Source organism: Tursiops truncatus, chromosome 15 (assembly GCF_011762595.2).
Source record: "Tursiops truncatus isolate mTurTru1 chromosome 15, mTurTru1.mat.Y, whole genome shotgun sequence".
Lineage (NCBI taxonomy): Eukaryota > Metazoa > Chordata > Mammalia > Artiodactyla > Delphinidae > Tursiops > Tursiops truncatus.
The window spans coordinates 36,553,695-36,567,586 of NC_047048.1; the positions used below are offsets into that span (position 1 = coordinate 36,553,695).

Here is a 13,892-nt window from a genome sequence, read left to right on the forward strand (position 1 = left end):
AATAAACAAATTAATAAATTAAAAAAAAAAAAAGAGTAGCTCCTGCTGGCCACAACTAGAGGAAGCCTGCAGGCATCAACGAAGACCCAACGCAGCCAAAAATAAAATATAAATAAATAAATTTATTTTTAAAAAGTATAAAAAAAAATTTAAGTTCATAAAAATTATCTTAAGGGACTTCCCTGGTGGTGCAGTGGTTAAGACTCTGTGCTCCCAATGCAGGGGGCCTGGGTTCAATACCTGGTCAGGGAACTAGATCCCACATGCATGCCGAAACTAAGGAGCCCGCCTGCTGCAACTAAGACCTGGTGCAACCAAATAAATAAATATTAAAAAAAAAAAGTATCCTAAGTGTTCTTGGCTCACAGCTACTAGAGTCAAGGGACCTTGATTGAATCACAGCTCTAGTGATCCTCTGGGCACACAGCCAAACTTCCCCATCTTCCCACCGTTTTTCCAGTTCAGGTTCACAGCCTCAGGACAGCACAGGAATCTGCTCTGCTTCAAGGCCAGCAAACTGGACTCAGACACTCCTAATGGCAGCTGCCCAAGGGAAGCTCCCAAACCCGAGTTCCTAAACCCCCTACCAGGCCAAGTTGTTCCCGTTTTGGAGGGTCACACAAAGCAGAAAACAAAGTGTGTGACCCAGTCCCAGGACATTTGAGGAAACGAGTGCCAGCCCTAGCTCCAAGTGCACCCCCCCAGGCTGCCCAGGCTGCCCCCCTTCGCCCTGCCCTGGGCCAGGCCCGCTTCTGACACCAGAGCCCACATCCGCCACAGGAGATGACAGAGCTCCCCTGCCAGGGGCTAAATCTGGGATCTGGCTGCTGTGCGTCCTGGCCCTGCCACTTGACCTCCGACGCCTGGTGAGGTGGCCCCTTCCCTTCCTAACCTGCAGGGACAGGCCTCCATGGTCAGTGGGCTGGCGGGAGGGGGGTTGGGGGGAAGCACGCCAGCTTCCTGGCGAGGGGCAGGTGGGCTTCTGGGATCTATCCCAGCAGAGAAGGTCCTTGGGCCTGTGACAGAGTAGGTGATTACAGGGGACAGCAGGGGGCCCAAGCTCTGGCTTCCAGGCCTAGGACAGGCAAACAGAGGGACAGATGGCAGTGGCCCCCTGCCTCTGTGGCCTTGGCTGCAGTGTGGATCTGCCTCTTCTGGGCCCAGACAGGCAGGACCAGGCCACTGAGACAGGAAGCCCACGGGTAAGGGGGGCTGCCGCTGGCTCTGTCCCTAAGACACTGCCCTTGGAGAAGTTTCCCTCCTTTCTTGTGGACAGATGCAGGCCCTGAGGGCCACCAGGTCTCAGCCTGGGGTCTCTAGCTCACTTCTGGTCTGGTCTCTGGGACTGCCCAGCTGCACCCAGCAGGGAGACTCCAGCTCTGATCTCCCTTCCCTTCTGTCCCCAGTCCCACCGGAAGTTCTCTGCCCCTCGGCATGGACAACTGGGCTTCCTGCCACACAAGAGGAGCCGCCGGCACCGGGGCAAGGTGAAGACGTGGCCTCGGGACGACCCCAGCCGGCCCGTGCACCTCACGGCCTTCCTGGGCTACAAGGCTGGCATGACACACACTCTGCGGGAGGTGCACCGGCCAGGGCTCAGTGAGTGGCCTCTAGGGGCCCCTGGGGGGCGGGCCGAGCACCCCCGACCGCCAGAAGATCTGGAGGTTCTTCCAGAGGCTAGGAGCCACAACTGGGCTTCCGGAGGGGAAACAGCCCCAGAAGGGGCCAGGCCCCGCCCATGGGCACCTCAGTCGGAACGTTGACTGCTGGCCGTGCCTCAAGAACCGATCTGTCATTGCCCCAGTTTACAGATGAGGAAATAGAGCAGTTATGAAACTTGTAAGAGCTAAGATTCAAGGGCAGGTGCCCCTACACACTTCCGGTTTTGAGATCATCATAGTGTGGTTATAAGAAATAATACAGAGGGATTCCACGCACCCTTTACCCAGTTTCCCCAATGGAAACATCTCTTAAAACCATTGTAATATGTCACAGCTGGATAATGACATGGATACACCCTACTCATCTTATGCTGGATTCTCCTGAATAAGATGTGTGTTTATTTAGTTCTCTGGTTCTGTCACGTGTAAATGACAGTTTCTGTCATGTGTAAATGCGTGTACCCACCACCTTGGAACGTCCCATTCCCACAACAGTCCGTCCTGTTGCCCTATTATAGCCACAGCCGCCACCCCCCAACCTTCTGGCAACCACTCATCTGTTCTCCATCTCTCCTAAAGTATATATTTTTTGGCTGCGCCACGAGGCTTGCAGGATCTTAGTTCCCTGGCCAGGGATCGAACCCGGGCCCTCGGCAGTGAAAGTGCCAAGTCCTAACCTCTGGACCACCAGGGAATTCCCCTAATATATATTTTAAGCATATACTTCTTTGACTTCAGATCAGCCTCATTAATAACATCTATAAAATCATGGGTTTAGGACAAGTCTTAGGTTTTGTTCTAGAACTCATCCATATACATTCATAGTGCCCATTTGTACTCCCCTAGAGAATGACCAACCCTACCCTTTGGGGGACGCTGCTCTGGCTGTGGCTCTCCTGGGCGGTCTGGTGGGGAAACCAAGGCAGGAGCAGGTCAGGCCTTACCTGAGCTGAGTCAGAGCTACTATGGACACCTGTGGGGTCTTGCCCAGCAGTGGCTCCACATGCAGGGCAGAGCAGGGAGAGAAGGGCTGGGAGTGGGGAGGCTCAGGGCTGGAGGTCAGGGGCCTGCTCACAGGGGCCTCTGTCCGCAACAGCCCTGGGGCTCTGGTGCTGGGTCCTCCCGCGGGCAGGTGGGGCTGTGGTCGGCACTTCCACCCCTGTCCCCTCTCCATGGAACTCCCCATGGGACTCGGAGGCCCCCCTCCACGCCTCTGTCTCTGGGTTTCGTTCAGAAATTTCCAAGCGGGAGGAGGTGGAGGCGGTGACAATTGTGGAGACGCCGCCTGTGGTGGTGGTGGGCGTGGTGGGCTACGTGGCCACCCCGCGAGGCCTGCGGAGCTTCAAGACCATCTTTGCGGAACATCTCAGCGACGAGTGCCGCCGCCGCTTCTACAAGGACTGGTGAGGGATGCCGGGTGGTTGGGCAGGAGGAGGAGTGTCAGCAGCGTGTGGAAGGCAGAAAAGTGTGTGTGTGTGTGTGTGTGTGTGTGTGTGTGTGTGTGTGTATGCGTGTGAGTGTGTGATGCCTTCCCGCCAATAAAAGACAAGGACTAGAGGGCTGGAGAGGAAATTAGTTAGAGGAAAAAGGAAAGCAAACATTCTCATCCTCAGGGTGAACTAAGAACTGATTTGATGGAATGTCAGAGTTGGTTCCAAGCTTCCTAGTAGCCAGGGTGAAAAGGGAAATAGCCAACTGACAAGCTCTTTTCATCAGAAAGAAGGGCATCCTTAGGCCTCAAATCTTCCCTGGCATTAAGTCCAGAAAGGGAAGGCACCCCTGCCTGAGGAACCTCACAGACATCCCCTTCCATATGGAGGCAGAGGCACGTGTAGCCTCCATGGGAGGCGAGGACCTTGGGCCCCAGTGTCAGAGCAGGTTGTGTGACCACAGGCAAGCTGACTGACCTTTTAGAACCTCACCTCCCCCCCACACACACACTCCCCACAGACACCATCAAATGGGAACAGGAGAGGTCTCCGCATCTTGGGGCAGCCCTGAGGATGAGCCGAGCAGAGTGTGTCAAGTGCTCAGCACAGGGAAAGAGCTCAGCGAACGCCAGCTGGCCTTGTTTTTGCTGCTGCAATTGTGATCAACTTGCCCCTCATCTGACCTCTGTGAACCTCGGTTTCTTCATCTGTAGGATGGGGATAATGATGTCCACCTTCCAGCATCCTGGCAAGGGTTAGGAACGATGGGGTGTGGGGCCTGGCCAGTCCTGACTGTTCGCTTTAGAAGTGGGTTCAGCAGCCATGGCAAAGTGGGCACGTGGCCATGGCTGGCTGGCACGCCCCTTCCCTGGGCTCCTGCACATCTGCTCACTCTCAGCCCCAGGAGGCAGGGAGGGTACCCACTTTACGGAGGAGGAAACTGAGGCCTAGAGAGGGAAAGACAGTCTGTGCTTAAGGAGGGCGCCTGGAACCAGCCCAGGGACCCCAGGGGCCCAGCAATGCCTCCCCTGGGAATGGGAGGAGGGAGGAGGGGGACATCTAAGCCCATGCTTGGTAGGATGCAGTAGAGGCTGACATTCTGGTCGTGCTGAGCACCCTCTGTGCACGGCTCAGGCACAAGAGCAAGAAAAAAGCCTTCACCAAGGCCTGCAAGAGGTGGCGCGATGCCGACGGCAAGAAGCAGCTGCAGAGGGACTTTGCTGCCATGAAAAAGTACTGCAAGGTCATCCGGGTCATCGTCCACACCCAGGTCAGCCCCTACCCCCTGGTCCACACTGGTCAGCCAGTCCACCACTTGGGCCCAACCTCCCTCAGCCTGGCTTCCCTGAGCCCTGGCAAATGTCAGCCTAAAAATACTGTGAGCCTCGGGCATGGGCCCAAAGTGTCGGCTGACCAGCCAGCCGCCTGCAGCCCCGGGGATGGGGTGTTGGGCATCAGTGCACTCTGAGGGCTACGGGGTACTGGCCACACCCAGCAGTCAACCAAGGCCCTGAAATGCCCCAAAGGTCCAGGATCACCTGCCCAGTGTTCGGTGTGGGGGTCCGGCAGCCTCTGTTTGGGGTCTGGCACATGTGGGTGTGAATCAACATTCGTGAGTGGGGTCTGGCTTCGTGTGGGTTGACAGGTTACCTATACCCTCTGGCTTTTTCTGGAACGTTCAGGGAAGCCTTCCCAGGCCCGGAGCAATGACCCTCCCTACCTGCCTGAGTTACTCTCCCACTTGTAGTTCCTGGTTATGTGTGTCATTGGTTAACATCCATCTCCCTCCATAGACTTGAGCTCCATGGGGGCAGGGGTCACAGCTCCCTGCTCACTGCTGTACCACACCCCCCAGGAGGCTTATATGCAACAGGTCCTCCATCAGTACTGGTTGAGCCCTATGCTGTGACCTAACCGTGTCCCTGCTTCCACCTCACACAGCAGCAGCCAGAGATGTTTAAAAATGTGCAACAGATCATGTCACACCCTGCACTTGGAATAAAGCCCAAGCTACTCCCTATGAGACCTGCCTGGCCAGGCCCCTGCTCACCTATCACCATCCTGAACCCTCCTCCCTGTTCACCACAGTCCAGACACACTGGTCTCGTTTCTGTCCCACCAACCACTGCTCCCCCATCTTCCCTGCCACAAGGCCTTTGCATATGCAGTTCCCTCTGCCCCAAAAGCCCTCAGATCTTCACCTAGTGGTTCCTTCTTGCCATTGATGTCACCTCCTCAGAGAGGCCCTCCTTCACCACCGTCATGTGCAATAACTGTCCCCTCCACCCTCAATATTTCATCACAACACTTAGGCCTATCCAAGAGTTTACTTGGTTTCTGCCGCCCAACTAGATGGTGGCTCCATGGGGGCCAGGACACTGTCTGCCTCATTCCATGCTGCATCCCCAGTGCCTCGCACAGAACGTGGCATATAGGCACACCAGAGCATGGGATCATCTGTTGAATGAATGCATGCGTGAAAGTCTGCCAGGGATCACCAGCTGGCCATGTCGTATCGGCAAATGGGTGTGTGTGTGACTTTCTGGGAACCGACTGGCCGTGCCATGTCTTACAGATGAAGCTGCTGCCCTTCCGGCAGAAGAAGGCCCATATCATGGAGATCCAGCTGAATGGCGGCACGGTGGCTGAGAAGGTGGCCTGGGCCCAGGCCCGGCTGGAGAAGCAGGTGCCAGTGCACAGTGTGTTCAGCCAGAGTGAGGTCATTGATGTCATTGCCGTCACCAAGGGCAGGGGCGTCAAAGGTAGGGCCGGGTGGGGATGGCGGCTCCAGGAAGGCTGCCTGGAGGAGGTGGGGGCCAAACTGGCCTCTAAGCCACCCACCCTGCCCCTCCCACCTGCAGGGGTCACGAGCCGCTGGCATACCAAGAAGCTGCCGAGGAAGACCCATAAGGGGCTGCGCAAGGTGGCCTGCATTGGTGCCTGGCACCCTGCCCGTGTGGGCTGCTCCATCGCCCGGGCTGGGCAGAAGGGCTACCATCACCGCACAGAGCTCAACAAGAAGGTGTGTCCGCAGGCCTGGTTTGAGGGGGGATGCCCGTGACCACACCCCAGTGAGTGGGGTGCATGACCCAGATGCTGCCTGGCCCCCTAAGGCTCTGAAATGCCCCCACCAGCGCCTGGGTCTAAGCCCACATTCTGATGGGTGTGGGCATCTTGCCAGCCCCAGAGGCTACCTGCTGTCCCCAATGTGCCCTGTGCTCCTAGCAGATCTACCGCATTGGTCGGGGGCTGCACACGGAGGACGGGAAGGTGGTTAAGAACAACGCATCCACCAGCTACGATGTGACCGACAAATCCATCACACCACTGGTGAGGGTGGGCCGCCAGTTTGGCTGTGGGGCAGGCCTGTGGGGTGCTGCCCTCTCCCAAGAGCTCAGGCTACAGGGTGGACCACCTGGTGGACCAAACCCCTGCTGTTTCTGCATCCTCAGAGCCACCACTGCAGACAGCTCATCCTCCAGCTGCTGTCACAGGGTGCGGAGTGCAACAGCTCTGACTGTGGCCTTGGAGTCAGGCTGCCTGGGCTCAAACTCCAGCTGCAGTGGGTAGCAGCTGCGGGGCCTGGAGCAAGTGACTTCACCCCTCTGAGCCTCAGTTTCCTCCTCTGTAAAATGCAGATTTTTAAATAAGATAATCACGGGAAGGACTTAGGGTGTGGCTCAGATGCTGCCCTGATTAGTGATTGAGAATGTCACCCTAGGCCAGGGGAATTCTCCTAGGGCCTCCAGCTGCCTCCTAACCCAGCAGCCCCTTTCCTGGACTCACCTTCCCACAGGGTGGCTTCCCCCACTACGGGGAAGTCAACAATGACTTCATCATGCTGAAAGGTTGCATCGCGGGCACCAAGAAGAGGGTCATCACGCTGAGGAAGGTCAGTGCCAGGTGGTGAGCTGGGGAGTGGGAGCCCCATGGGCCTTGGGGGAGTTGGGCGGCTGGCCTACCCTGTCCTCCAGCCTGCTTCAGGAGGGGTGGGGATGGGGAAAGCAAAGAGGGAGAGGTTCTAACAGAATCTGGGTGAGCAAGACCTTCCTGACTGGGGGTAATGGGAGGGGCTGAGTGGGGACCTCCAACGGTGACAGCTCCCCTCTCCCACCGGCCACAGTCCCTCCTGGTGCACCACAGCCGCAGGGCCCTGGAGAACATCGAGCTCAAGTTCATTGACACCACCTCCAAGTTTGGTCATGGCCGCTTCCAGACAGCCCAAGAGAAGAGGGTCTTCATGGTGAGCCCACCAGCCTTGCTCTCTGGGGCTCTGACACCACATCCTACCTGCCCCAGAGCGGGGAAGCTGAGCAGATGGGGGTGGCACGCATGTCCCTGCACTCATCCACAGGAGGGGGCTTTTAGGGGTCCAGTCCTGGGCACTGATTCTTGCCAGAAAGGAAGTAGGGGAGAAACAAGTGGGAGAGGGCACAGGGCCGACTCCGCGTAACCCAGGCGGCTGGTTAGACCCCTGTGACTAACGCTCCTCCTGTCCCTCTCCCACCAGGGTGTCCAGAAGAAGCATCTTGAGAAGGAAAAGCCGGAAACCTCGGGAGACTTGTAGGCAGGATGGGATGGAGGGAGCCTGAAAAAAGCGCGGCGCAACCCCCGCCTGTCCCCTTGTCTAATAAAAGCCAGAGACAACTCTTCCCGCGGTGTCTCAGAGTTGGGGGGCGCGGAAAGGCTGGTCAACGGCCGGCAGCCCGGGGCTTAAGCGCCGGGAAACGACGAGAGCGTACGCGGCTCAGTGTGGTGCACCGCGACAGTCACCCCAAACCCAGCGCAGCTCAGCGCCCCGCCCTGCTGCTAGGGGCAGGGGGGCAGGGGGGCAGGGGCGGGGCCGCGGGGACCGCTCAGGAGTGGTCCTTAGTGGTGGGCGGGGCCTGCTGGAAGACGGAGGGGGCAGGTCCTCGGGAGGGGGCGGGGCCTCCTGGAGGCGGAAGCCGGAACCCTAGTCCCGGGGTGGGATTGGTCCGTGGAAAGGGCGGGTCAACGGGAGGCGGGCCCTGCGAGGGTGTCTCGCACCTCTGGACGTGATTGGTCCCCTTGGGGGGCGCGGCCTAGGGCGCCGGGGCAGGTCCGGGATCCGAGTGGGATTGGTTCTCGGGAGGCGGGGCAGGAGGCGGGCACAAGCACCAGGTCGTAGGTCTGTGGCCTCGGATCTGTTGGAGGCGGCGATCGTGCAGCGGTCCCGCCGGCGCCATGTCGTTCTGCAGCTTCTTCGGGGGCGAGGTTTTCCAGAACCACTTTGAGCCGGGTACGACCTGTGACCTCCTGGAGGACAGCGGGGGCGGGGACGCGTATTAGAGGGGACGTCGCAGCTCTCCGGGTGGCGATGGAGCCCCGGAGTCCCGGGAACGGGGGCCGAGTGTGACCGCGCGGGGAGGAACGCATGTGGATAAAGGGGATACAGAGAAGGGAGGAGTTGGGGGTTCCGGAGAGTAGGGGTACTTGAGGGGAGAGGGACATTGGAGAGAGGGTGTCGCTGTCCTCGAGGACAACAGAACTTGAATGTGAGCGTGGCCTTTTCCGAGGAAATCTGCGGGGTCAAGGTATGGGGGTGGTGACGCCGTTGCGGGTATCCGGGTCAGGATCGGAACTTTAGGGGGAGGCGGTGGAAGGTCTTGTCCAGGGGCAGCTCCTGTGACTGGCCTGCCTCTCCTTGGGGCATCCTCCTGATATTACTCCAGCCCTTTCTTCTCCCCGGTGCCCCAGACCTGCGGGGTAAGCTGGAAAGCACGTCTTGTTGGGATCCAAATGTGACCGCCTGGGTGCCTACCCCACCTGCCCAGGGCCCCAGATTTGGGTAACCAGGAGTGCTGCCAGGCTGCCAATGGCCAGTGAAGTTTGACTGGACAGCCTGGGTCAGATAGGAGGGGTGGAAGGTAGGGGGTGAGTGGTTGGTTTGGGGGCATGGCCGGCAGTCAGCCCTGGGCCCAGGCTTTGAGAGGCCCAGATGAATCCCCTTCTGGGCTGTGCTGCCTGGTCATGGACTAATTTGGTAAAAATATGTCCACAGGCAAGACTAGGGCAGCGACCTACCCCTGGGTGGGATTTGTTGGGTGTCAGCCCTCGAGGGAGCTGGGATGTGACACCCTGGTCTCTGTGAGCCAGCTGTGACATAGGACCCTCTGGGCAAAGTCCTCCCTTCAGACTCTCTGGCTGTGGGACTCCGGGTTGTCCTCAGGCTACTCTGCCAAGCTGGAAACTCCACTCCCACAGCAGCTCCCGTTTCCTCTTTTCTTCCTCAAGTTACTGGTAAAGGCTGAGTAGGTCACAGACTCCAGGGCAGGCTGTCTCCAGGCCAGGCAGGGGGCGAAGGGTGACTCAGTACCCCTCGAGTGACCCCCAAGCAGTTTCCTGTTCTGCGAGTCAGTTTTGCAACCTTTCTTTTTCCCCCCTCAGGGTGATCTTTTGGCGGTAGGTTAAAACTCATCCTTCTCCCTGGTGCTCTGTCTTCCTGGCCCTCTGTCTGACTGGAGGTCTTTTGCTGGGATCAGTCTTTTCCTGCTTGGAGAGCAGGCTGGTGTCTGGGCATCCACCTTACGGCTTCTTTGGGCAGAGGGAGGTCCCCGTGGGAAGGGCGGGGGGCTAGTGGTGGTGCTGGCCATGCCACAGCCCCCACCGTGTGGGGCCTGCTTGTGTGTGAGGGGCAGAGCTGTGTCCTCATCAGACTGCCTGGGTTCCTTCCTGGCTGCACACCCTGTAGCTGAGCATTTTGCATCCCTGAGCCTCAGCTTCCTCATCTGTAAAATGGGAACATCTGCATTACAGGGCTGTTAAGAAGAGTGAAAGAAATAATTGTGAAAAGTGGCTCTCCTGGCCTCTGGCACAGGCTCAGAACTGCTAAATGTGAGCTCCATGCTGTGTCTCCCCCACAGAGCCGATACCCAGGCTTATGGGTGGTGGGTGGGTGAGTGGGGAGGGTGTGCAGCCCACCCTGTAACCGGAGTGCTGCTGTCCTCTCCTGGGTTCAAGGATTTAGGTGCTCACCCCCGAGGCGCTGGAGCCAGCATCTCTGCTTTTACCTCCCCTTCCGCCCCAGGCATCTACGTGTGTGCCCAATGTGGCTATGAGCTGTTTTCCAGCCGCTCAAAGTACGCACACTCATCCCCATGGCCGGCCTTCACCGAGACCATCCATGCTGACAGTGTGGCCAAGCGTCCAGAGCACAATCAGCCTGGAGCCTTAAAGGTGGGTGGTAGCAACTGGGGGGCGGTGAGGAGGTGTCAGCCAGGGGGGTCCTGAGAGCCCCCCACCCCTTCCTGCTGTTCCCCCTACACCTGTAGGGGCCTAGGGTCTGTCTATTCCAGACCTCTGGCTTCAGCCAGGGGAGTGACACCCCAAACTATTGGGAGAGCCTGGGGTCCTGGTGGGAACAGGGAAACAAGATGGTTTTCCGGGGCAGGTTCTGGGCCAAGGCCAACCTCTCATGCCAGAAGTTACCTTGGGAAATAGGCATGGGGAGGACCCCATGTGCTGGTGGCAGCAGGGGCCATGGCTGCAGCTGTTTTCATGGCTGTTTTGTGGTCTTCCCAGGTGTCCTGTGGCAGGTGTGGCAATGGGCTGGGCCATGAGTTCCTGAACGATGGCCCCAAGCGTGGACAGTCCCGCTTCTGAATATTCAGCAGCTCACTGAAGTTCATCCCTAAAGGTGAGCTTGCCTGCCGGCAGCTGGGCACAGGCCTACGTACAGGCCTTTAGAGGCCCAGGGGCACACTGTTCTCATGCACTTACAGTGACAGAGCATGGGGGCACCAAAGCGCGCTGCCCAGGGCCACTGGAGGGTGGCTGCGGGACAGGGACAAAGGGCAGATGTCCTGCCTCCTGCATCTGGTTGATTGTGTGCAGGGTGGTGCGGAGGTTGAGTTCTGGGGCTGTGCAGCTGCAGGCTTGCTCGTCAACCTCTCTGAGCCTCCTCATCTTCTGTGTAGTGGGCGTGATGGCAGAGCCTCCTTTACAGGCCCGTTAAGACTGGCTGCATGAAAGTGCACTGGGGTCTGGAGTGTAGTAGGGGCTCAGTAAATATGTGCTCCTGTTGGCAATATTCTTATCACTGGTAGATTGTTTGGGAGCCGTTTTTCATTTGTGTGTGTTTTATCTGAGCTCAGCCTCCTCTCTGACCCATTGCTCTCTGTCTGCATCCCCAGCCGCCCTCTGGACTCCTTCACACTCTTTGTACCTCAAATCCCTCTCCTCATTTGCTGCCCGCAAGACTGCGGCCAGTCCCTAGTCTCAGTTTTATCCTCTGTAAAATGGGGTTGCTAACAGCACCTGCTCGCTGCCCTCACTGTGGGGTTAAGTGAGGCTGTCTGTGAGGGCCGGTGCGTGATAAAGTTTTGATAATACTTTTGTCCTTTTGTAGCTATTTGTCCTCCGGTACGTGTGGAGGAAAGACAGACTCTGGGTTCTCCTGCAGATCTCAGGGAAAGAACTGGGCACAGAGACACCCCCAGGCTGCGGGTCTGGGTCCTCCCAGCTCTCTTGGTCTGCAGGCTGCAGTGGGAGTGGGCTGGGCCAGGGAACGGTGTCTGAAACCTAAGTTAGCAGCGACTTGTTTTTCTCTCCCCTCCCTCATTTCTTCCAGGCAAAGAAACTTCTGCCTCCCAGGGACAGTAGGTGGGCAGCCCACACCCAACCCAGATGGACACTGCTTTGTGGCCACACTCTGGACATCCCACCTTAGAAGTGGAACCTCAGACATTTGGACAGGGGAGCGGGGGTGGGGGGGAGAGGGGTAGCTGAAACATCAGGAAGGTTCCCGAGGCCTTGCCTCCGAACAGGCTAGGAGAAGGGAAGAGGCTGGGAAAAGGAGAAGGCTACACTAGGCCGCCAGGGGGTGCCTGGAGGCCCCACTGTCGGCTCTCACAGGCGTCTCAGGGAGGGGGCTCTAGGCCTGGCTCGTCTTAGAGTGATGGTGCAGCCTCTACCTTCTCTCCTCAGCCCGCTGCCCCCTCCCTGCCTGTTTGGACTCACCCCGGTGAGGCCCAGTTCTGAGATGGGCTCTGGCCCTCGCAGAAGCTCTTGCCTGTCTCCAGCAGGCTGTGCTAGGAGAGAGAATGCAAACAGGGGCGGCTCCAGTTGGCTGCTCCAGCCCTGGTCACTCTATGATTCTCTCTGACTAAACCCTTCCAGGCAGCCAGAGTGGTGATGATCTGTGACCTGCTGGGGGAGCAGGCAGAGGGGTCAGATCTCTGGCCTCTCGGTTATGAAAGGAGAAATCCCGAACCCTGTTGCACCATCTGTGTGGATGCTGCTTGCCCCACTCAGGCTTAGGAAAGCAGCTATTGCTCCATCGCCTTGACTGTGCAAGGCTGGGGACACCGGAGCTCACAGCCTACAGTTCACCATTTCCGGGGACACAGTGACTGTGCCTCACTGCACATGCTCTGAGGGTCCTGCCATCAGGGAGGGTGGGCGAAGTCCCTTCCATCTTGAATCCTCTTTGGAGTAATCAGGAAGAGATCAATAAACAAACAGAACCCAGGCTTGCTGTCTTTATTAACAACATCAGGGACTCCAGGACCCAGGGTCAGCCTTTGCACAGCTGTTTCACTTGTTCCACAAATAGTTATTGAGCTCAGTGTCAGGCTCTAGCTTCAGTGCTGGGGATGCAGCCATGAGAAAGGCAGATGGGGCCTGCCCTTAAGGTCTTTTTTTTTTTTTTAATTTTTAAATTAAATTAAATTAATTTTTTTATACAGCAGGTTCTTATTAGTCATCAATTTTATACACATCAGTGTATTCATGTCAATCCCAATCACCCAATTCATCGCGCCACCACCACCACCCCCTGCCGCTTCCCCCCTTGGTGTCCATACGTTTGTTCCCTGTATCTGTGTCTGTTTCTGTTCTGCAAACTGGTTCATCTGTACCATTTTTCTAGGTTCCACATATATGCGTTAATATACGATATTTGTTTTTCTCTTTCTGACTTACTTCACTCTGTATGACAGTCTCTAGATACATCTACATCTCAACAAATGACCCAATTTCGTTCCTTTTTATGGCTGAGTAATATTCCATTGTACATATGTACCACATCTTCTTTATCCATTCATCTGTCGATGGGCATTTAGGTTGCTTCCATGACCTGGCTATTATAAATAGTGCTACAATGAACATTGGGGTGCATGTGTCTTTTTGAATTACGGTTTTATCTGGGTATATGCCCAATAGTGGGATTGCTGGATCATATGGTAATTCTATTTTTAGTTTTTTAAGGAACCTCTGTACTGTTCTCCATAGTGGCTGTATCAATTTACATTCCCACCAACAGTGCAAGAGGGTTCCCTTTTCTCCACACCCTCACCAGCATTTGTTGTTTGTAGATTTTCTGATGATGCCCATTCTAACTGCTGTGAGGTGATACCTCATTGTAGTTTTGATTTGCATTTCTCTGATAATTAGTGATGTTGAGCAGCTTTTCATGTGCTTCTTGGCCATCTGTATGTCTTCTTAGGAGAAATGTCTATTTAGGTCTTCTGCCCATTTTCGGATTGGGTTGTTTGTTTTTTTAATATTGAGCTTCATGAGCTGTTTATATATTTTGGAGATTAATCCTTTGTCCGTTGATTCATTTGCAAATATTTTCTCCCATTCTGAGGGTTGTCTTTTCGTCGTCTTTATGATTTCCTTTGCTGTGCAAAAGCTTTGACGTTTCATTAGGTCCCATTTGTTTATTTTTGTTTTTATTTCCATTACTCTAGGAGGTGGATCAAAAGTGTGATTTATGTCAAAGAGTGTTCTTCCTATGTTTTCCTCTAAGAGTTTTATAGTGTCCGGTCTTACATTTAGG

The 13,892-nt window shown here is 56.3% G+C and overlaps 2 protein-coding genes and 1 non-coding gene across 8 annotated transcripts; 2 read left to right on the forward strand and 1 right to left on the reverse strand.

Moving 5' to 3' along the window:
• The first annotated feature begins 813 nt into the window (after positions 1-813).
• Positions 814-7,737, forward strand: RPL3L (ribosomal protein L3 like). Of its 4 annotated transcripts, none has more exons than XM_073793297.1 (10): positions 814-913; positions 1,407-1,599; positions 2,896-3,064; positions 4,226-4,361; positions 5,667-5,853; positions 5,953-6,113; positions 6,317-6,421; positions 6,888-6,983; positions 7,215-7,334; positions 7,602-7,737. In XM_073793297.1, exons 1-10 carry the CDS (start codon positions 911-913, stop codon positions 7,656-7,658), a joined length of 1,227 nt encoding a protein of 408 aa, XP_073649398.1. In that variant the 5' UTR covers positions 814-910; the 3' UTR covers positions 7,659-7,737. The 4 variants fall into 4 exon arrangements, with proteins under 4 accessions (XP_073649398.1, XP_073649396.1, XP_073649397.1 ...); XM_073793295.1 differs by lacking the exon at positions 814-913 and adding an exon at positions 1,090-1,202; XM_073793296.1 differs by lacking the exon at positions 814-913 and adding an exon at positions 1,090-1,202 and having other exon boundaries at positions 6,320-6,421.
• Positions 2,283-2,355, reverse strand: TRNAE-UUC (transfer RNA glutamic acid (anticodon UUC)). The gene has a single exon. It is a non-coding gene; the product is annotated as a tRNA-Glu (tRNA).
• Positions 7,738-8,211: 474 nt separating the features above from the next.
• MSRB1 (methionine sulfoxide reductase B1) lies at positions 8,212-12,800 on the forward strand. Of its 3 annotated transcripts, none has more exons than XM_033839526.2 (4): positions 8,212-8,351; positions 10,140-10,288; positions 10,634-10,748; positions 11,682-12,800. In XM_033839526.2, the coding sequence occupies exons 1-4, from the start codon at positions 8,297-8,299 to the stop codon at positions 11,711-11,713; spliced, it is 351 nt and encodes a 116-aa protein (XP_033695417.1). In that variant the 5' UTR covers positions 8,212-8,296; the 3' UTR covers positions 11,714-12,800. The 3 variants fall into 3 exon arrangements, with proteins under 3 accessions (XP_033695417.1, XP_073648545.1, XP_073648544.1); XM_073792443.1 differs by lacking the exon at positions 10,634-10,748 and adding an exon at positions 9,869-9,946 and having other exon boundaries at positions 8,216-8,351; XM_073792444.1 differs by lacking the exon at positions 10,634-10,748.
• The last annotated feature ends 1,092 nt before the right edge of the window (positions 12,801-13,892 follow it).

Excerpts from the sequence above, each read along its gene's own strand:
- RPL3L (XM_073793295.1), top strand. The coding sequence starts at position 1,101 with ATGGCAGTGGCCCCCTGCCTCTGTGGCCTTGGCTGCAGTGTGGATCTG. Across the intron at positions 5,854-5,952 it reads CAAGGGCAGGGGCGTCAAAG|GGGTCACGAGCCGCTGGCAT; the intron begins GTAGGGCCGGGT and ends TCCCACCTGCAG. Across the intron at positions 6,114-6,316 it reads GCACAGAGCTCAACAAGAAG|CAGATCTACCGCATTGGTCG; the intron begins GTGTGTCCGCAG and ends CTGTGCTCCTAG.
- MSRB1 (XM_073792443.1), top strand. The coding sequence starts at position 8,297 with ATGTCGTTCTGCAGCTTCTTCGGGGGCGAGGTTTTCCAGAACCACTTT. Across the intron at positions 8,352-9,868 it reads CCAGAACCACTTTGAGCCGG|GGCTGTTAAGAAGAGTGAAA; the intron begins GTACGACCTGTG and ends TCTGCATTACAG. Across the intron at positions 10,289-11,681 it reads ATCAGCCTGGAGCCTTAAAG|GCAAAGAAACTTCTGCCTCC; the intron begins GTGGGTGGTAGC and ends CATTTCTTCCAG.